Here is a 21,423-nt window from a genome sequence, read left to right on the forward strand (position 1 = left end):
TTAGCGCTCAGCAGCTTTATCAGTCAAGACAACAGGTGTTAGTGAGGGTGCGATGGCCTGTTGCTGTCATGGAGCTCATTTGTTTCCTTTTCATTGCCACTTTCAAGTCAATGCAAGACCTCTCTGTTGTAAAACAAACGACTGAATTAGAGAGGAATAAAATAACGATGTAATGAGCGAACTGTCGCTTTATGTGGAGTAAATATTCCTCCAGGTAGACTGGGGAAAAGGCTGTCAGAGGAGTGATGAGTGTGTCGCGGTTTAACGTGCAGTGTCTGCGGCTCAGTATTCGAGACGCCTTCCCTCAACTTCATCCCTGTGACCTCATCTCTATGCAGACAGGGCGTCTCTCTTTGGTTCTTTCCTCCTGCGTTGGATGGATTCAGCCTTCAGATGAGGTCGTGTGCACGCATCCCAATGATGCCGTTCATAAATAATGAGCCTGCGTGGACGTGCCCGTGTCTGTGCATGCTGATCGAGTGGTTACAGAACTGACCCTCCTCTGCTTCTCGCCTGTATCACATGGAGACGAAGGGGATGTTTTAATTTAATTAAACTTTGTTGTCTTTGTGGTCCCTTTATGGTTGTTTATACTGTGGATTTAAAATATCTGGACAACCCTGTTGAAATTACGCTTTATGACGTATTAAATCATTTCTGAACTATTTTCAGAATAGTTCTGTGATGTGATTTAAAACCTGAACAACTCACAGTCTTTCACAGGGAATTGTACAAATGTAAATAACAGTTGCTTAAGTACCTTTTGAGTTTCAGTTGAATAGATAAATGTCACATAAAAGGTGGGGAAAGTTTGTAAAATAATACTGTCCAACTAGGCTTTTAGAGACATTTTATATCCACTGCATTCGAGCAAAAACACACATGACCATGTGGAACTCTGTTGTTTCCAAATACTGCATAATTGACAATTTGCCCTTTCAGGGCTGGATTAGACAGGAGGATTATTAGCCACAAAGCTGGTTCACAGTCTCATCTTTTTTTCTTTTTTTTTCCAGTTTTGGAGTTTATGCGGTAATGCCCTCACACCCAAACGTGGAGTTTTTGGCAAAACGGGGGATCTCCAGACCATCCTCTGCCTCGCCTGCGCCAAAGACGAAGTCACGTATTCTGGGGCCCTGAACGGGGACATCTACCTGTGGAAAGGCATCAACCTGATGAGAACAATTCAAGGAGCTCATGGGGTATGTTCTCACTATTTTGCAAAAAAAAAAAATAAAGTACTTATACATAAATGCTGCAACATACATGTAAGGATGGACTTGGACATGCACGTTTGCTTCATTTGATTCTGCTCAGAAGAGAAGGATCAGCTTTTTGCTCCACAGGATTAAATGATATCTGTGGGATCAACAGCTGGGTGAGGGGGGCAGCCGAATGGGGGATGGGATAATAACTACAGTACATCAGCTCTTTTTATTCCTAAATTTCTTAGTAGAGCTTCAGGAAGAGGCCTGCTTATGCATAGAGTATTTGTAAGACAGTAAATGGCCCTCAGTAGTAGTAACAGTACATTCTCCTGCTTCTAAGTCTTTTTGTAAGATCACAGTTGCATGTTTGCAGTTGCTAAAGCCTTGTTTAATAAATGACTGGCTGTAGCTGGGACTGGTTGTATCGTCCTCTGTTTTTGCTGTGCAGATCCTCACTGACAGCCCGTCATTTTTCTTCCCCAGTCAGGGATTTTCAGCATGAATGCCTGCGAGGAGGGCTTCGCTACAGGGGGACGGGACGGCAGCGTCCGGTTATGGGATCTTAACTTCAAGCCAATTACTGTCATCGATCTCAGGGAAACAGACCAGGGATATAAAGGTGATGTCAAACTACCTAGCTGTTTTTCCTTTAATGAGGGTGCAGGAGAGCAACAAGGCAAGTTGTTCTCCGAGGTGCCAAGATAATCCTATAAATCTAATTTCTCCAGATTTCTCTTTGGTTTACTAACATTATCCTTCTTGTTTTCTGTTTCCTCCATCTTCTTTACTTGTAATCTTGGACGTAACAGTAGCTAGAGGTGAAAATAGCCGAGGTGGGTAACATTACTCAGGGCGGAGATTAATTCCCATTTCAGTCTGTTTGTAGCAGTCCCCATTGTTGCTCAGCTCTTTCTATTGTTGTCAGCAAGTCTTTTGCTGTTTTTGCACTATGAACAGTTCCCATCTTCATTCAATGTCTTGTGGAAAAGGTGAAGTAGTAAATAGAAAAAAAATCACTATATTATACATTTATTCACTCTTGTTTTAATAATTTTATTGTGCTAGATAGATTAAATCAAACCTAAGCGAATCTTAGCTGTAGCACTGCCTTGCAAAAGTATTCATAACTCTTGAACTTCTTCACCTTTTTTATGTAACACCATAAAAACATGTCAAATATTAACTTCACATTTCAAAACATAGATGCTTTAGCATTTTTGACCAAAGTTATTAAGAGATACACGTGACTCTGGAGCTGCAGGTTGCAGATCCTTGGTCTATCAGGTGGCATTTCAATAAAACAAAGTTTTAAGGTTTCAACATGACAAAATAAAGAAAGTTTAAAGGGATATAAATATATTTGCAAGGCATCAGTAGTTCCCGGCCAACTTTTTTCTGTACATAAAATCCACTCCTAAGGCTGAAATTTAAAAAAATTGTCGCAGGACTTGATGTTCTTTTTCGTGTCAGTATGGCTCTGATCATGTGTTTAAGGTTTTGTCATATTGACTGCATGATAGGTAATGCCCAAAGACATTTGCACAGCATTGTACGTGAGCAGCACATGCATCATGCATCTGACTGTAGCTGTACTACCCAGATTCAGTTACAGACTGGCTTGATAGCATAATGTCATCACCCTGTACAAATCTCCGTCCTCGCCTGCAGATGGCTATTATCACCTCCTGTCTTTAAAGCGGCTTTTGTGAGTCTTACAATGACTGTAAAAGCAGCAAATGTGCGTCTCCTCCCATGCTTGCGTGCTTGATGTTTGTTCTGTTTTCACAGTTTGCCTGAATGGGTGTTTGTGTCTGTGTGTTTTGGATAGGGCTGTCTGTGCGCAGCGTGTGCTGGCGTGGAGATCACATCCTGGTGGGGACGCAGGACAGCGAAATCTTCGAAGTGGTGGTTCACGACCGCAACAAGCCCTTTCTCATCATGCAGGGTCACTGTGAGGGCGAGCTTTGGGCGCTGGCCGTGCACCCAACCAAGCCTCTGGCCATGACAGGAAGCGATGACCGTTCAGTCAGGTGACTCCTACTCTTCATTTCCTCGTATTTTGCTTTTGGAATTTTTGATATGGACTCTTAGAGGATTTCTGATGAGTTCATTTGAATCTGGCTACTTTTTCACCAATTGTACTTCATTGAAAGATAGTTTTGTTGCTTGTTAAGATTAATTTAGGCATCAAAAGTTACATTTAGAGAATGTAAAGAGCTATTTTTATGCCAGAATTTTAATCAAATCAAGTCTCAAGTTTAGATGTATTGTACATTTTTAGCAACAAGACAGTTCAAATTGCTTTACACCATAAAAACATAATGCATTAACCAATTAGAAAACAAGCAATAAACGTGACAGTTAGTCAACAACCATCATTAAGCAAACATACATCAAATATATAGATTAATGGTCCAGTTATTAGAAATCAAAGGCAACTCTAAACAGGATTTAGCATTGATTTAAAGAAACTCAGTTTACTTCCTCACTTTAGATTCTTTGTTGCCAATTGACTGCCGGAGTCTCTGCTTTTTCCCCATTTCCTGTAACGGAAATGGGGAAAAAAATCTAAAGAGCCACATGTAACTGTAGACCTGCATGTTGCATCATAAAAACAGAATTATGGCAAAGATAACACAGTTTCACTAATAGAAACCATATGTCAGCAAGTTTGCCACATTAGGCTGATACTGCAGACAAGGATTAGGGCCACTGGGAAAAAGAATTGAATCTCATAATTCTTAGATTAAAATCAAGAATTTCAGATTAAAATCAAAATTCAGACTTTTATGCAGGAGGACAACCAACTTTCTAGAGGAACATGTTATATTTAGTTTTTTTTTTAGTGTAAAGTAAAAAGCCAGTGTCTCTAAACTTCCTCCATGTGATTCATTGTTGGATATCAATGTGAAGGAATTTTTAAAGTTTGAAACGTCCACAGTGTTACATAGTTTATTGTAATCCAAGACCAAAAAATTATTGGAAACAGCTGTTTAACTAAAATTGCACATCCCATTAATATTAATCTTTTTCTTTAGTTCTACTAAATTTACAATAACAAAGCATTTTAACTAAAAACAACATAATAAAGCGTAACAAAGTGCAACATTATTACTCCTCTATGTGGTTCCTGCTGATTGTGCTGCAGGTTTCTCCTCTGTTCTGACTCTTTTCTGTATCTGAAGGATATGGAGCCTCATAGATCACGCATTGATTGCTCGATGTAACATGGAGGAGCCAATTCGCTGTGCAGCCGTGAGCACTGATGGTATACACCTTGCTCTGGGAATGAAGGATGGCTCATTCACTGTTCTTCGAGTGAGGTTAGTCATACAATCAAAAAAACTAATCATAAATTCCCTTTCTGAATATCCAGTAAATGCACAGCAGTGGTATTTTTTTAATCTAAGCTCTTTATCCACTTTTTTTTAGGGATATGACAGAAGTGGTCCACGTCAAGGACCGGAAGGAGGCTATTCATGAGCTGAAGTACTCCCCCGATGGGGCCCACTTGGCTGTCGGCTCTAATGAGAACACTGTGGACATCTATGGTGTGGTGCAGAGGTACAAGAAAGTAGGCGAATGCATCGGCTCAACCAGCTTCATCACACACATGGACTGGTCCACAGACAGCAAATACCTGCAGACGAACGACGGCAGTGGCAGACGGCTCTTCTACAGGATGCCAAGTAAGTATGCGACCATAAGACGCTCTGTTTCTTAGATTTGACACTGAAGTAGCTGTTTTTGTGAGATAAACTCTCTTGTGTTGAGGTGGGAAAGAAGTGACCAACAGGGAGGAACTGAAACTGGTGCAATGGGCTTCCTGGACGTGTGTGTTGGGCCCTGAGGTTAATGGGATATGGCCCAAATACTCAGATATCAACGACATCAACTCTGTCGACGCCAACTTTAACAACCAAGTTCTGGTAACTGCAGATGACTACGGATTAGTCAAACTGATGCGATACCCTTGCATAAGAAAGGGTAAGAAATATATGTCTGCTTTAGTATTTTTTATTTTCAAAGTGTCATAAGCTGTTAACCCATCTGTGTTCTCTGGATTTTAGGAGCAAAATTCAAAAAGTATTTAGGTCACTCAGCCCACATAACCAATGTTAGATGGTCACATGACTACCAGTGGGTCATAACGATTGGCGGTGCAGATCACTCAGTGTTCCAGTGGAAGTTTGTTCCTGAAAGAAAGTCGAAAGAAGCTCTTCATATTGCACCACAAGGTGAGATTTGGCTCCCACCATGTTTAGTGAGGAGACAAAATTCTAAGTATGTTTTGTCTGGTTTCAAAGTAGAAGTATCTTAGTAAACTTGAAATAAGATAAAAGTAACTTACAAGCAACTTTTCAACAACATATAGTGGCTGGTTTAAGTCAATCATTTCTTAATATTTATTTTTAAAAAGTGCTTGTTCCACTGGCAAATTATTTCACTTATAACAAAACATTTGTCCCATGTTAATAAGTCAAATAATGTGCCAGTGGAACAAATAGTTTTTCATAAATATTAAGGAATTATTGACTTAAAACAAGCTTCTATATCTTGCTACAAAGTTACTTGTAAGTTGCTTTTGTCTTATTTCAAGTATACAAATAACTGCACTAGAAACTAAACCAAAAATCCTTGAAAAGATTTTAGGATTTTGCAGTGTGGATGACATACATTAATATAGTTTAATCTAAGTAAATAAAACAGTATAATAATTTGTCTTATATTCTATTAAAATTTTGACTTTATAATTTATAATAAAACAAAAGTAGAGAAAACTATTATGGTCAGAATAAATATAAAAAATATAGGAAATAAAATAAAACGTATATACAAATGTTAGAAATAAAGGACTTTATTCCCTAAAGCCTTTTCTGATTGTGGTTCACCATTAATCTTCTCCCACCAGCATCCTGATCTTCATGTGTTAACCTATCAGAAAAATTTCTCTCCTCATAGCTTTTTTTTTTTTTTTTTTTATCAAACTATCATTTCTTTAAAGCCCAAGAAAGGAATGTCCAGCACATTAATTAAAACAAATCCAGCTCAAGTAAATGGAGCTTGGAAAGTATAATTGCTTTGTCATTCTCCAGTCATATTTTTCCTCAAAGCAGAGTGCAGCTGTGCTCTCTGAAATTACTGCACATTCTAACTGCCTTTCCTTTTAATTTTCCTAATGGATCTTGTGAGTGGTCGCCATGAGCTGCCAGCTTTGCTTATTGCCCCTCTTTGGCACGGCTTTTTGTTGCTGCATCGGCGTTTTTATACATTTTGCCGGCAGCGTTGTCACCATGGAGCATGACAGCTTAATAAATAGGAGACGTCGTAGTGTTATCACATGATCTGCCTGCACTGCCAGGGAAACTGGCTGTTGTTTGTATAGGGGGATTTGTCTGATGAAGAGGCAGGTGACGGTTTTCTTTTTTGCTGTGGAAGCTTTTATGTAAACTTGTTTTCTGCCTGCAGAGACCTTGGCAGACTCTAACAGCGAAGAATCTGACTCTGATCAGTCAGATGTGCCTGAAATGGATTCAGAAATTGAGCAGGAGACACAGCTCACGTATAGGCGACAGGTTTGTTGCAAGTTTTAACACAAACTGCAGAATCACGTCCATTTTATAAGTAGCTTATACAAGTTTATTTAAAATGCATACAGGTTTATAAAGAAGATCTACCTCAGCTCAAAGAGCAGTGCAAAGAGAAACATCGAGCAACAGCAATGAAGAAGAGAGAACGAGCGCCAGGGAATGGGATCAAGCTGCACTTTATCCATGGGTATGATTGAAGAGAGCTAATTTTATTACTTTCAGCTATGCCAGTTGTCTTTTTGCCCAAATATCACTTCATACATTGCAGCTACAGGGGCTACGACTGCAGAAGCAACCTGTTCTACACCCAGACAGGGGAGATTGTCTACCATGTAGCTGCTGTTGGAGTTGTGTACAACAGGCAACAAAACACTCAACGATTCTACATGGGCCATGATGATGATATTCTTTGTCTGGCTATCCACCCGCTGAAGGACTATGTAGCCACTGGCCAGGTAGATTCCAAAAGTCAAGTTTGTTTTAGTCGAAAAACCAAACATTAGAGCACATTTCAGGTGAATTTATTCCAGTCTGATCAAATTTTTTGATTTGTACTGATTCTGGGGTTTGATTCTCCAGGTTGGCAGAGATTCCTCTGTCCACATTTGGGATACAGAAACGCTAAAACCCTTGTCTGTGTTGAAGGGTTTTCACCAGCTTGGAGTATGTGCTCTCGACTTCTCAGGTAATGAGTAACCATTCAAGATGGAATATATATTTATTATACCTTGCAAAAGAATTAGTACCTCTTTGAGGGTTTTTGAAATTTTTCATGTCAAACTTGTACGGAATCTGTTTTAAATAAATAATCCTGTAATATTAATTTTAAAAAGTACCACTTCCACAGGCAGATTACTTCGCTTATAACATGTCTTATAAGCGTAAAAAAAAATCTTCTATTGAAACTAGTATTTTTTTAATCAATGTTAAGAAATTGTTGACTAAAAACAAGCTTATATTTTTTTCTGAAAATTACTTGTAAGTTAGTTCTGTCTTATTTCTAGTAAACTAAAAAAATTGTTCCAGAAAGTAGACAAAAATGCTTGGTAAGATTTTGTCTACTCACATTCTGCTTTCACAAGCTACAGAGAACTTGTAAAGAATTAATTTAATTATTTTGCAAGGCAACCAATTTAGAAACAACAGTAAAAATCTATTTCTCCTTGTCTTCTAGTCACGGTTGTCTTAACAGTTTTCAGGTAGCGCTCCTCATCTCTCTGTCTTTAATTAGGCCCAGATAGACGTGTGGCACAGATCAGTGATCCGCCTGCTTCAGATCTAACTGACTGGGGGGCTTTTATGTTGCTAATAGGAACCAAACTTCAGTGGAGCAAAGTGAAGACTGGCTTTCTTATCACTAATATGCTTAATTATTTTTTTCCCCTTCACAGCGGATGGCAAACGTCTGGCCTCAGTCGGTCTGGACGACAATCACACCATCGTGTTGTGGGACTGGAGGAAAGGCGAGAAGCTTTCTGCCATGAGGTAAGTTTAAAGCAGTTAAAACATACGCTTTACCCATGTGGCCTTGTGCTTCAGAGATTCGACCAACCTCACTGTTAATTCAGCAGAGTGCGACTTACTTAAATATGGACATTTATGGAGGAGAGTTAAATTGAAGCCACTTTGCAGCTGAAAGCTGATTAAAATGAGAAGTGGATAGAAAGGGAATTACTATCTATGTTATGGGCTCCTCAAGAGCAACACTAAATCCTCCTGAATGGTACCTGAGTTTGCTAAAGGATTTTTGCATAATTAAAAGGAACTTGAAGTAAGGAATCAGTCTTTGCTCTACCTATCTTTGCTAAGAGATAGGTACAGCAAAATATTATGCTTTGTCCTTTAACAAAGTGGTTCACAAAAAGAAATAATAATTTGAAAATGAATCACCTCTTTACAGATTTCTCTTATTTGCATTTATTTGCACACTATTTCAGAGCATCAAAAATGTTGAGTCCGATAATATTAGCACTTATGCAGTTTTCAAATCATATTAAGGGAAATAAACTATGCAACCAACCTGCACTCTGAAAAAAGAAGATTTTGGAGTGGCTAATCAACATCTGAACTTAAATGTAAACGGGCCTTTCATGATTGAAATCTGGTTGAATTAAAACAACTTTGCAAAGAACGTAAGGGCAAAATGTCCCCAGAATATTGTACAATGGCTGCTGTTTCTATGAAGTGAAGCACAACCAGTTACGAGGTATCAAGTTTGCTTGGATGAACTTTGTCTGATATTAAATGTATCTGATGATCAAAAACGTTGAAGTGTGAAACAAGAAATATAAACAGTAAAAATCATTATAAGTTCATGTTTTAACATCACTAATCTGGGACAGAATTGCTTTCTTTTCTAGCAAAGGCACGTGGATTATTTTACAATCCTTGAATTGTGAATTCCCTTAAACCTTGACATGTTCTATTAGCTCTTTCACCTCAAAAGTTGCAATATCAAGAAGCAGCTGGTCGAAAAGGCTGTGAAAACATCTATATAACATAAGTAACAGCTTCACTGTTGCTCAGTTATTCGATGGAAACGTTCCCCTCCTTGTTGCTTTAGAGCAAGTGCAGTGCAGGTTGCTCCCAAAGCTCTTAATATACCACAGGGACAGTCTGGAGAAGCATTAATCTCCTTTGCAGACCCTAGTTGTGCAGCACAGTGAGATGCACAGAGCTGACTTGTGCAACATCACTGTCTCATCTATATCCGGAGAAGGAGGTGGTGGTAAGAGCCACAGAGGCTGCAGGGAAAGGCAGATATTCTAAAGAAAGTCTTGACTTTTTTTTTTTTTTTTAATTAGGCAAACCACTGAGTTATTTTAATCAAAGGTATTGTCTTTTAATTATGTAAATTGTACTTATATTGTAGCTTAAATAAATAAAAATCTTTAATTAAAAAAATTTCAATAATTTCCATGAAAGTTAACATATTTTTATAAAAATGTAAAATTAATTTCAAACTCCCTCATAATAGTTTACATAAATTAAAGAGAATTGCTTCATAATCACATTTTCACAAGTCAAATTATCAATCAATAAACATTGCAAACAGCATAAGCTGTTTTGTGTGCAAGTTACTGCACATAAAATACAGTAACTTGCAACAATATTCACACTCTACATTTGGCAGGTTCATGCTGTGGAGATGCAGAGATGTTAGAGGCTGCAAAAGATTTGAAGCTCAGCTTCTAGCTGAGCTTCAAATAAAAAGGATAAAGTCATAGCTGTAATCAAAGTGATTCAGATCAAAGTGTATCGACACTAAGAATGACCTAGTCAAAGTCCAGACCAAATTCCAGATATAAACTCAAATTTCAGTGTGAGAGAACTGATGTTCACAGATGATCTCCAACCTAACCAGACGGATCCTGATTTTGAGGTGTTTTGTAAAGAAAAATTAGAAAATATTTCTGTCTGTAGATCTGTGGAGCTAGTTGGTTCTGTTATTGCTCCAGAAAAGTTAGGACTACTAAGTGTTGACTCACTATATTGTTGTATCTCATGAAATACCAATGAAATAACACAAAATGTAACTTAATTTAATTGCATTTAGACAGATGTTAAATAGGTTCATGGAGTATGAATACTTTGAGAGACGTTGAACAATTGTTGCTACTTTTAAGACAAATAAATACACTTAAAATATGTATGCTAGGATATAAAATATGTGTGTTGTTTTTCAGAGGAAGCAAGGACAAGATATTTGTAGTCAAAATAAATCCCTACCTACCCGACAAGCTCATCACCGCTGGTGTGAAACACATGAAGTTTTGGCATAAAGCCGGTGAGACTATGTTCTTTTTTTTTTTTTTCTTGTTCACAGAATTAGACTCTAACAAGCTGAAACTCTCTCTTGGCCGTGACACATTTCAGAGCCAGTTCACTTTCTGCCTCTCTTTCAGGTGGTGGTCTAATTGGGCGCAAGGGGAGCATGGGGAAGACGGAGACGATGATGTGCGCTGTGTACGGCTGGTCAGAGGAGATGGTGTTTTCAGGCACATGCACAGGAGACATTTGCATCTGGAGAGACATGTTCCTGATGAAGACGGTCAAAGCCCACGATGGCCCTGTTTTTAGCATGCATGCTTTGGAAAAAGTGAGTTACAGAACCATAGGAAAGGTTTTCTTTTTGTTTTTGACTATGTTAATTTTGGGTTTAGCTTTCTATTTTTATTATGCGTAGAGCTTTCTTACATATGCTCTGGCAGTAGTATGTAAAAACAGACTGGAAGTATTACAGCTGTGACACTTTTTCCCCTTCAGGGCTTTGTGACTGGTGGAAAGGATGGTATTGTAGCCCTGTGGGATGACACTTTCGAGAGATGCCTGAAGACTTATGCTATAAAGAGAGCTGTCCTAGCTCCAGGCTCCAAAGGTAAAAAGGTCATCCAGTTCCCAATTACCCTCCTCTGTTCTGGGATCATTCACCCTCTCCATTTACAGAATTCAGCTAATTTATGAAAACACACATATTATGTAAAATTCACATTTTGTACATTTTTACTTCCACTTGGATTTCAATTGTTTCTAAATCACTTAAAAATCACAAAAATCAACTACCTAGTTGCTTTTTGTAGTAAGGTTTTTGTTTTTTCCCGATTGTTAAGTCACTTTCTACGGACACTGCGCCGTTTCTTAGCCCAGCTCCTCACCTAGCAACCTTGTTACCTAGCAATCCAAGTGGAGCTCCAGCATGTTTGGTCAGCTGGTTTTACTACTGTATGAGCTGTACAATGGCTAATGAAAAGGCAAGTGTTTTGTCCTTCCATAAACCACTTGCTGCATTCTTGCTGGTTGTACAGGAGACTCTACTTGTACTTTTCAAAGATGTGCAGTTGTATAATTTCACATATGTTTGCACCCATTTTCACATGCAAGTGTAAACATGGAGTTGGGGTGGTATGACCAGCAGCAGCTTATTTGGATGTAAAGTGAAAAGAGGCTCTAAAACAGCTCATTCTGAAAGGAGATCAAACTAGGCTGAACTAACCAGACGTAAATTTTATTATCCAACAATGGTTTTGTGCAAAAAATGTAATGAGCATGTTATGTATAGCCCATAGATCTATAGTTAACTGTTGAAGAAGGTGTATTAGCTCACCTTTACAAACATTCATGTTAGGTGAACTGTTACATATTGCAGTTTTGCTTTAAGACTTTATTGTAAATATCATTCCCTCTGCAGGGCTTCTGTTGGAGGACAACCCCTCCATACGTGCCATATCTCTCGGCCACGGCCACATCCTGGTGGGGACCAAGAACGGTGAGATCTTGGAAGTGGACAAGAGTGGCCCCATCACTCTCCTTGTCCAGGTGGGAGAACAAAAAAAAATAAAAATACACCATGCAACATTCGAAAGTATGTATCATACTCGTTGAACTTTTTCACATTTTATCACATTACAAAGGCAAACTTCAGTGTATTTATTAGGATTTTACAAAACACACCAACAGAATAAAAAGTGTACATGTTTAGTATAAACAAAGGAATACACAGTTCTTGCATACTAGCTGCAGAGGCATTCTCAAATGAAAGCCAGAGTGGTCCTGTTTACAGGTCAGCAAAAACCAGAAAGGTCAGAGATAAAGTTGTTAAAAAGTTCAAAGCCCTATAGATCCACTGTACAAAGGAAGAAAATGTTGGCAGGCAATCATTAGTTGTACTCTCCACAAATCCCCCCAAAATCTAAAATGCTTCTCTTTTAAGCAAGAGTCTGAATCTGACACAGTTTGAATACCATGGACTCATCATTTTGTGTTCTGGAGTTGACCATTCCCTTTCAACCTGTGGAACAAAGGGCTTTGAACATTAGAGTCATGCAGACTGTTGGTCACTTTAAAATCTAAAAATCAAAGTCTTTTCTCTGGCTTTTATTTCCAGTGGAACCAAATATTTAACCTTTTGCTATATTTTTATCCATCCACCATGAGAGGCAGGGTTCTACAAAATATTGAACCAGGGTGGCTGAAATACAGTTCAGGTCATACTTTAAAAAAAATTTTAAATTACGTATCATTTTCTGTCATCAGCAGAGTTTTTGTCAGTCTCTTACTTAAAATCCCAATAAAAAACCCTGACATTTGTGGTTGAAATGTGACACGTGAAAAAGTTTAAGAGGGGTGAATAATTTCATGAGACACTGTTACTGAAGGTTACATCAGGCTTTGATTTTTTTTAAGTGTACCGGGACCCAAATGTATGAATATTGTCACTGACAAATAATTTATCTGGGATTTAAAAAGCATGCTCATGCATTCATCTGTTGTGTGGCTTTCAGGTGGATAATAATGGTGCGAACTAATCTGTAGAGATTCAGAGGCAATACTGCTGATGAATTAGTGCCAATCAATAAAGAAATTGTTAATTTTGTTAAGTGATCCTGGAGGCTCCTCCCTATCTTTTTGATTGTGGACAAAAAGAACAAATGCTCTAGCCCTGCAGATACAGATTTCAACAGATGGGATCGATTCATGTGAGACAAGAAACTGAATTTGCTCCTGAATCTGGTCTCTAGGTAACAGGCGAGCTTGTTGAATCAGAATGTAAGTAATAGACCTTGCTGTGAAGACGATGCAGTAAGTAAAAGGTTATATTGTGTGCTGCAGATCGCTGCTTCTAGTCTTTTAGCACCCTGTTTTCCCTCATCACCTGTTCCTGGATTAAATATTTATCCTCTGGGATGTGTCTGCAGGGTCACATGGAGGGTGAGGTCTGGGGCCTGGCCACTCATCCCCACCTCCCTCTGTGTGCCACGGTCAGCGATGACAAAACCCTGCGCATATGGGACCTCTCGCCCAGCCACTGCATGTTGGCCGTGCGCAAACTCAGGAAAGGTCTGTCACATTTAAAAACACCAAAGGATGAATATATTTTCCTGACAGCGAGTGTGCTGGTTTCAGGGCTTTAACAGACAACCTGTACTCCACAGGCGGCCGCTGCTGCTGCTTCTCCCCAGATGGGAAAGCCTTAGCGGTGGGCCTGAATGACGGCAGTTTCCTCATTGTGAATGCAGACACCCTGGAGGACCTAGTGTCCTTCCACCACCGCAAGGACATCATCTCCGATATCAGATTCTCCCCAGGTTGGCAGTTCACCTACACATTTCTTTAGTGGGCGAAAAAACTTCTCCTGATGTAAATAGAGCTCTTAAATCCCCGTGCCCTTCAGAGCGGCTGGGTTTACGGCGAGTAGGAGGCTGGGTTGCATATCAGCAGGTATACATGTTTTTCCCCTCCCGCTGTGAGTCAGGGGGGAACAGACCGCTGCAGGCCTGACCCAAATTAATAGCTTTCTGTAACAAGGCCAGACAGAGAAGCAGCGAGAGGGGAATGAGAAACAGTGGGGGTTGACAAAGTGAGAGCAAGAAACTAAACTCTCCTTCGTCTGGACACTTAATCTTCAAAGAGATCCTGTTTCTTCACGCAGCATCCATGGATTCCTGACACAGCTGTCAGTTAAAGTCTCAGGGTACAAAATGGGCTTTTAGTACTGTTAAAATGATAATTATTTTAGTTAAAGTACACACTGCTGTCCGCCCAAGGCTAAAATTTGGCAAAGGGTCTGAAATTTCCACTTCAGCATTTAAAGTTACAGTCGTGGTCAGAGCAATTTAGTCTTTTAATTATCCATTTGATCTGCTCGTTTTCAAGGGTGGAATAATTATATAAGTGTCTGAAGATCCGATATGTAACTTTTTAAAGAATGTATTTTACATATTTGTTAAAACTGCCATTATGTTGTAATAATTTGTGAAAAGATCGATCTCCTTTGCCTCCTTCCTGAGCCACTATTGCCATCTGAAGAAATGCACCGCTCCCAATCCAAAACAATCACAGTCAAGGGGAATTTGTCTTCCTGCTGTCAATCAATCTCATGTACTTGCTGCTAAAAGTGCTAACGGCAGAGAAACAAACTGTTTACCCACAGACGTCAGTAGCCACAATGACTAGCCTGAACATTCATGACAGCCTGTGCTAGTTGCAGCATAGCAGAGAAAAACAAGAGAAGGTGGAGGGGGATGAGCAGCGCCATACAGGGAAGTGATTGACACATCTAAGACCCTCCTTCTGACTCTGATTGGTTGTTTCTAGATAGCACTGGGAGAAGGCAGAGGAGCTTGATCTTTTTTCACAGATTACGTCTTGTATTATGTTGTGACAACATAATGGCAGTTTCAGCAACCCAAAAAATTCTTATAAAAGTTACATACTGCAGCTTTTACTGAGCCCTCTAGTTATGAGCAAGTTTGTCCTTAAAGTGCCTTGTTAAGCCAAGAAAACTTTCTTATAATAATAAACTGAAAACCTACTGACTCAAATTGTGACCTCAGTTCAAAGGAAAGTGTTTAAGATGTGAAAGAGCAGCTCAGATCTAAAACAGATCGACGCTGCTTTTCAGGAATGGATGAAGTAGGTTAACAATAAACTTTTACAATGACTCTGACCTCAGCCTTATTAAAAATGTATGAAACCACCTAGTTTAAATGAACTCTACCAATCCTGCCAAGCAGAGAGAGCCAATAAAAACCCATCCAGAATTATGCCAATTGCCTGCTGATTGCTACAAAATGTGTGCAATTTCTCTGCGTTTATATGTATATAAAACATCATTTTATTTGAAGAATATGCAAAAATATACTTTCGACGGGAAATCTTTGCTAGAATAATTACTAGTTTTATTTTTTTATTGGCTCAGGAGCCGGGAAGTACCTCGCAGTCGCCTCAGGAGACAGTTTTGTGGATATTTACAATGTAATGAGCAGTAAACGGGTGGGAGTGTGCAAAGGATGCCTCAGTTACATCACCCATCTGGACTGGGACAAAAGAGGTAAACAGAACTCTTAAGGCATTAATGTTTTTATTGCTTTGCCTCTGAAATAGTTGTGAATAAAATGAAAGCCTCTCTGGATTCTCTCACTCACAGGAAAACTCCTCCAGGTCAACACGGCAGCTAAAGAGCAGTTTTTTTTCGAAGCTCCTCGTGGCAAAAGGCAGACTATCCCTGCTTCTGAGGTAAGCAGGGTGGGGGAGAATAGATGCAGGATCAGCCGTGGCTGTGGCGCCTCCAGCCTGCGTTTTCCCTTGGGGATCAGGCGAGACTAGGCGAAGGGCAGTGAAGCATTAACACGGCCCATTTTTCACCAGTATCGTTCTAATTTGGGCTATGGAAGTGGGATAGTGTTTGTGGTCTTGCGTTAATGCGTCGTGACATTCAGGCACCTTGCGAGGCGCGCAGCGGAGGGCCACATTTACAAAATAAGTGTCAGAGATGATAGATGCTGTTAGGTCGAGTCTCAGTGGAGAATGGCACATCCTTCTTAGACATCTATCTTCTCCTCACATTCATTACATTAGTCTCCTGTAGATGTGATCAGATGGGGCCGGTTTTCTTGGAGTGTGAAAACTAATTTTACCCACATCTTTCTTAGAATTTACATTATTAAGCTAACACAGTTTTGTTATTAATTATTATTATTATTGGCTCTGGGTGTTGTTTGTCTGACTATGAATGCTCTTGTTGAAAAGCAGCCTTGGTGAATAAGTCTCTACTGACGTGTTTCAGGTGGAGAAAATCGACTGGAGCACGTGGTCATGTGTCCTGGGGCCGTCGGTCGAAGGCGTCTGGCCTGTGATCAGTGAGGTCGCAGAGGTGACCGCTGCCTGCCTTAGCAATGACAGGAGGGTGCTAGCAACAGGAGATGACTTGGGATACATCAAGCTTTTCAGATATCCTGTCAAGGTAAAACACAGTTTATAATGACATTGCCCTCCAAACTTTACGGCACCCTACCTTGTTTCATGGATAATTGTCATTCAATGGTTGTTACAGAGCAAAAATCTAATACTAAATAAAACCTGGCTAAAAAGAAACGTGCTTTTACATTTAAAATTTACATTTATATACATTTTTGACAGTGTATTGTCAGATTATTATTAACGGAAATGCTACTTGTAGCAAAATATAGTTGTTGAAAAATAAGACACCTTAAATACACTAATACTTGAACATATTGATACTTAATATGGCTGCAGGTAAACTGGGACTGCTATAAAAAAAATCTGATTAATAAACAATAAGGGCTGATACATTTATTGGAACACTAGACCTTCATTTAATCCAGGAAAAGCGCAGCTAACGTCACTGCAGTCCACACACAAAGAGATTTTCATCTTCAAAAAAACAAAAACAAAAAAACAGCTGCCAGAGAAACTGTTTATTTCTTCTGAAAAATGATGTTTTAAGTTTTTTACTTTTCACGTTTTTCTTTCTTTATAAATAAAAAATGGCTGCAAATATAAATGTAGCATGTAATTTACTTTTATCTTATCTTATTCCCTCTATAGTTTGAATATTTATTCTGTCTGTACACTTGTCTGTAGTCCAATTCCCTGTTTGTGCACACAGTCTTGGTGAATAAAGCTGATTTTGAGTACTGCCAGCTCTGCAGTTATTTTTTCATTTTCAAATTCAGTTCTGAATAGTTTTTAAGGGCTAAAGAACCATAACCCTTAGTCCTCTTCATTTTACACACTGTAACACCTGGAAGACCCCACTTCTTAGAAGTATGAAGTGTTAGCAATGAAGGGGCGAAGATTTAACTGTTCATCAACAAACTCTCCATTTTGAGTTGGTGTAAAATAAAAAACACCTCACTGTTAAGTATTTGTGATGGTGTGGGCTATTTCTCCTCTAACGCTTCCTCGAAGCTTGTTTGAGTACCTTTCCCTTTGGAATACATACCAGGACATTTTTTTTAATGTACAGACAAATCTTATACCATTTGCTTTTAAATGAAATGGGTCATTACAGAATCTTTCAACAGGCTAATAATCTAAGACAAATACCAAATCTACATGAAAATAGAATGAAAATATCACACAATGCTGTTTTCTTTCAACACCTACTAACTTGAACAATAGCTTTTGGATTTATGCAGATATTATGCTAATGTTGTGCTAATGTCACAAGTGTTGAAAAGATGTTGCTGCTTTTCCCTCCAGGGGAAATATGCAAAGTTCAAACGCTATGTGGCACATAGCACACATGTCACCAACGTGCGGTGGACCCATGACGACAGCCTGTTGGTGACAGTCGGTGGGGGTGACACCTGCCTCATGATCTGGGCCCACGAGCCTGAGGGCCTGCGGGAATTCAAACTCTGTGACAGCGAGGAGTCGGACATAGAAAGCGAGGACGATGGAGGCAAGAACAAACTCCTGTTTTAGGCTTAAACATTCAGACGCTGCTGTTACTTTAAAGATTTTCTTTTTGTTTCACTTTCATTAGGCTATGACAGTGATGTGACTAGAGAGAACGAGATCAACTACACCATCAAGGCCTTATCTACCAACATGCGACCAATGACAGGGGTGAAGCCCCACCTGCAGATGAAGGAGCCCTCCATTGATGAAAGGTATTTATTATCCAAACTGTGATGGAGTTTTCTCATCTGCTCATGTCCATCTGTTCTTTTCCCTTTTCAAGCGTTTTTTTTCTTTTCTTTTATGTAAATTCTCTTCTTTTAATTAACTCTGTCTTTTCTGCTCTCCTTTAATGGCTGTCCATCTCTGATTTTCCTGCTGCACTCTTTTCTTCCACATAAAGGCAAGGGGTGGTCAGGTGAGTGCTGGAAATGTGCTGATTCTGCCACAGTAATGTGGCAAATATGTTTGCAACTCTTGCAAACATATTTGCCAAAGTTGCAAATACGTTGTAGGTGAAATTATACAGTCACCTCACAGTTTAAACAAAGAAGCAGTTTAGATGTTTTTTGGTGCCAGGAGGCATTTGGCTGAAGTTAATCTCTTTAAATTTCAGCTAAACAAACTGGATCAGTTCTAGTTAAGGTGGATCCACAGTGGAATTTCTTAACATTTTGTCAGTTTACAGTCACAATATTCAATGTATTTGACTATTGTTTGGGAAATGAATATAATAAAAAAGTACATTGTTAAGTAGAACAACATAAGACAGGGTTTTTCTTTTCCTCACAAAAACATAAAATTACATAAAATAAAAACAGTGTGGCTTGCATTTTTGTTTACAGCTCAGTCAGAAGTGATGGAGATTGTTTGTGAACCTGCATTTTCAGGTCTTGTCATTGGTTTTCTTTTTTTTCAAGACATTCACAAATTGCTCCATACCTATGCATGCAACTTATACCATTGTTGCATTGGCTGTTTGTTTTATTGCGGCTGGAAAGACTCAGGTTTTCTGCATCCTCTAACTAGTTTTCGTTCAAGATTATACTGGATTTAGCTTCTCATCAACGCTATGCAGAGCTCTGTTAAATGTTAGGTTTCTTCTTTTGGAATTTGATTTGGTGGACTTTATTTAATGATATCAGAGTAAAGAGGTTGTTATTACAAATGCTTGCCTCACTTTTTAGATTTTTACTTAGAATATAAAATATGGAAAAACATTGTGCCCTTTCTCTCACTTATGCGCTATTTGTGATAGTCTGTCATAAAATACCATTGAATCTGGTCATAACAAGACAAAAAGTGAGATTGTTCAAGGGAATATGAAGATTTTGCAGTGGATGCAGACACTGAAATCCAGTTTTGTGTGTTTTGACGGACCTGTTTAGCAGGACCTCTCAGGCTAAAAACTACAACTTACATTTAAAACAATGTTCTTTAAATGTCAGTTCAAAAGATTTAAACATGCAGTTATTAAATAGCTTGAATTTAAGGCGGCTTTTCATTCTCAGACTCAGAGGAGTTACATTTTAACTGCACATCTAATATTAAAAGACATATTAATTATTTATAAATCTCAATCTGTCATTCTTTAAGCCTTTTTTGAAGAATGCCTGTTTCTGAATTTCACACATTAATCATCTTACAGTATCTATTGTGCTCTGTGGAAACCTTGTCTTCTGCCTGTTTCTGGTTGATTTTCACATTTCCTCTTTGATGATGAAAGCTTTTCATGCAGCATCTTCTGGTCCACATTAATCAGAAATATACTGAAGCGATGTTGGAAAATTCAGTGGGTAATATTTTTTTCCTGTTTTCTTCCTTGCTTTTGCTGCCATGTAGAGGGTCAAGGTAATTATCTTTTTCTTGCAGATTTCTAAAATGTGAGTAGAGTATAAAGGAGCAAAAAGTGTTTTTATCATATCTCAGATATGTCAAACTAAAATAAAAATGTGAAAATGACATTTTCTTTGACTTTGATCAACTTTAATGCTAATCAAACTTTCAGACTTTCTTTTTATTGCTTATTAGTTTAGACTGAGCACCTCTGTCGCTGAATCCTTCACCCTGCATGTCTGTGCAACTTTCAAATAAAACATTAGATCATCATATTGCTTGACTCCACTTTAGTTGATATTGAATCATCTCTTGTGGTCTTCATATTTTACTTCCAATGAGTCTGTCTTTACTTTTTATTTTTAAAGTATAATTAAAGATGGGCAACATATTTTTTTTTTACTGTTTCTCAAAGATGTGACTGTGAGCTACTGTTGGTTAGCTTAAAAAATGTTGCCAAAGGCGAAGGGAATACTTTTTTATTGCACCCACTAAATGTTTTGCACCCATATGGTGTAATGTAACGGCCATCATTATGATCCTCATTATGTCCATCATGAGCCGCAGGAGTTCGCTCATCCCAGCTGTCTGTTTCAGGCCTCCTGTCAGCAGAGCGCTGCCACAGCCTGAGAAGTTGCAGACCAACAACGTGGGCAAGAAGAAGAGACCTATCGAGGTGAACGTCTCCTCATCCTCACCAAAACACAGCTAACTGATACAGAGCTAATATGATGACTGTATATTAGCAGAAGGAAGCTGACTGCAGAGCTAATGTGTCAGATGCAGCTCGCTGCTTGGGAAGCTGCGATGATGCTGTAATTGAATCATTTGTGCCGTCATCTGGCTCCGGGCATCGCTGTTGTCATGGAGTTAACCTTTCTGCCTCTGACTGTCTTCCTCTCTCCCACAGGACTTGGTCCTGGAGCTGGTGTTCGGTTACCGTGGCAATGACTGCCGCAACAACGTGCACTACCTGAACGAGGGGGCGGACATCATCTACCACACGGCCTCAGTCGGCATCGTGCTCAACCTGACCACCTGTAAATAGTTCATTAGAAAATATGATTATTGACCAGCTGAAAGATGCAATTAATTTTTTTTTTCTTCTATATTTTCTGACAGCTTGCCAAAGTTTCTATGTTGAACACAGTGATGACATTTTGTGCCTGACAATCAATCAACACCCCAAATTCCCCAATGTGGTGGCAACTGGACAAGTAGGTATGTTTGTGAGAAGTCGGCCTCTTGTGATTTTTGCATTAAATGTGAGGATTATTTACCAAGCTGATACCTGATTAAATAATTTAACAATTTATGACGATGTTAAATAATCTAAGGTACAAATGTGTAAAGTAGAATACATAGAAATTTACACTCCAGTGTCAAAGCAACCAAAATAAGCAAGTAAAGTGTGCAGATCTGCAAATTATGTAATAATAATAAATTGTAAATGGCTTAAAATATGTTACAAAGAAAAATTTTCAGTCTCCTTTTCCCTGACACCCCTAAAATAAGTTCAAATGAATACATTCAGTAGTCACCTAATTAGTTCATTGTAGTCCATTTCTGTGTTTTCTAATCAC

At 38.9% G+C, this 21,423-nt stretch overlaps 1 protein-coding gene across 2 annotated transcripts in view; it reads left to right on the forward strand.

The window, feature by feature from the left end:
• The window catches only part of eml5 (EMAP like 5), a 43,354-nt gene that overhangs the window by 13,893 nt on the left and 8,038 nt on the right, over positions 1-21,423 (forward strand). The window contains exons 5-32 of one of the 2 annotated variants that reach the window (XM_055038445.1): positions 1,017-1,202; positions 1,692-1,827; positions 3,037-3,238; positions 4,394-4,531; positions 4,641-4,897; positions 4,983-5,195; positions 5,279-5,446; positions 6,678-6,784; positions 6,868-6,986; positions 7,068-7,254; positions 7,379-7,484; positions 8,191-8,284; positions 10,486-10,586; positions 10,705-10,898; positions 11,066-11,177; positions 11,988-12,115; positions 13,495-13,636; positions 13,732-13,884; positions 15,498-15,629; positions 15,726-15,814; positions 16,365-16,541; positions 17,804-18,005; positions 18,090-18,216; positions 18,408-18,422; positions 19,847-19,855; positions 20,438-20,516; positions 20,751-20,880; positions 20,963-21,061. In XM_055038445.1, coding sequence (XP_054894420.1) covers positions 1,017-1,202; positions 1,692-1,827; positions 3,037-3,238; positions 4,394-4,531; positions 4,641-4,897; positions 4,983-5,195; positions 5,279-5,446; positions 6,678-6,784; positions 6,868-6,986; positions 7,068-7,254; positions 7,379-7,484; positions 8,191-8,284; positions 10,486-10,586; positions 10,705-10,898; positions 11,066-11,177; positions 11,988-12,115; positions 13,495-13,636; positions 13,732-13,884; positions 15,498-15,629; positions 15,726-15,814; positions 16,365-16,541; positions 17,804-18,005; positions 18,090-18,216; positions 18,408-18,422; positions 19,847-19,855; positions 20,438-20,516; positions 20,751-20,880; positions 20,963-21,061 — 3,802 coding nt within the window. The remainder of the gene's footprint in view (positions 1-1,016; positions 1,203-1,691; positions 1,828-3,036; positions 3,239-4,393; positions 4,532-4,640; positions 4,898-4,982; positions 5,196-5,278; positions 5,447-6,677; positions 6,785-6,867; positions 6,987-7,067; positions 7,255-7,378; positions 7,485-8,190; positions 8,285-10,485; positions 10,587-10,704; positions 10,899-11,065; positions 11,178-11,987; positions 12,116-13,494; positions 13,637-13,731; positions 13,885-15,497; positions 15,630-15,725; positions 15,815-16,364; positions 16,542-17,803; positions 18,006-18,089; positions 18,217-18,407; positions 18,423-19,846; positions 19,856-20,437; positions 20,517-20,750; positions 20,881-20,962; positions 21,062-21,423) is intronic. The other variant, XM_055038444.1, reaches the window with a different exon arrangement.

This window comes from Poeciliopsis prolifica, unplaced genomic scaffold (genome assembly GCF_027474105.1).
Source record: "Poeciliopsis prolifica strain line A6 unplaced genomic scaffold, Auburn_PproV2 SCAFFOLD013, whole genome shotgun sequence".
NCBI classification, from domain to species: Eukaryota; Metazoa; Chordata; class Actinopteri; order Cyprinodontiformes; family Poeciliidae; genus Poeciliopsis; species Poeciliopsis prolifica.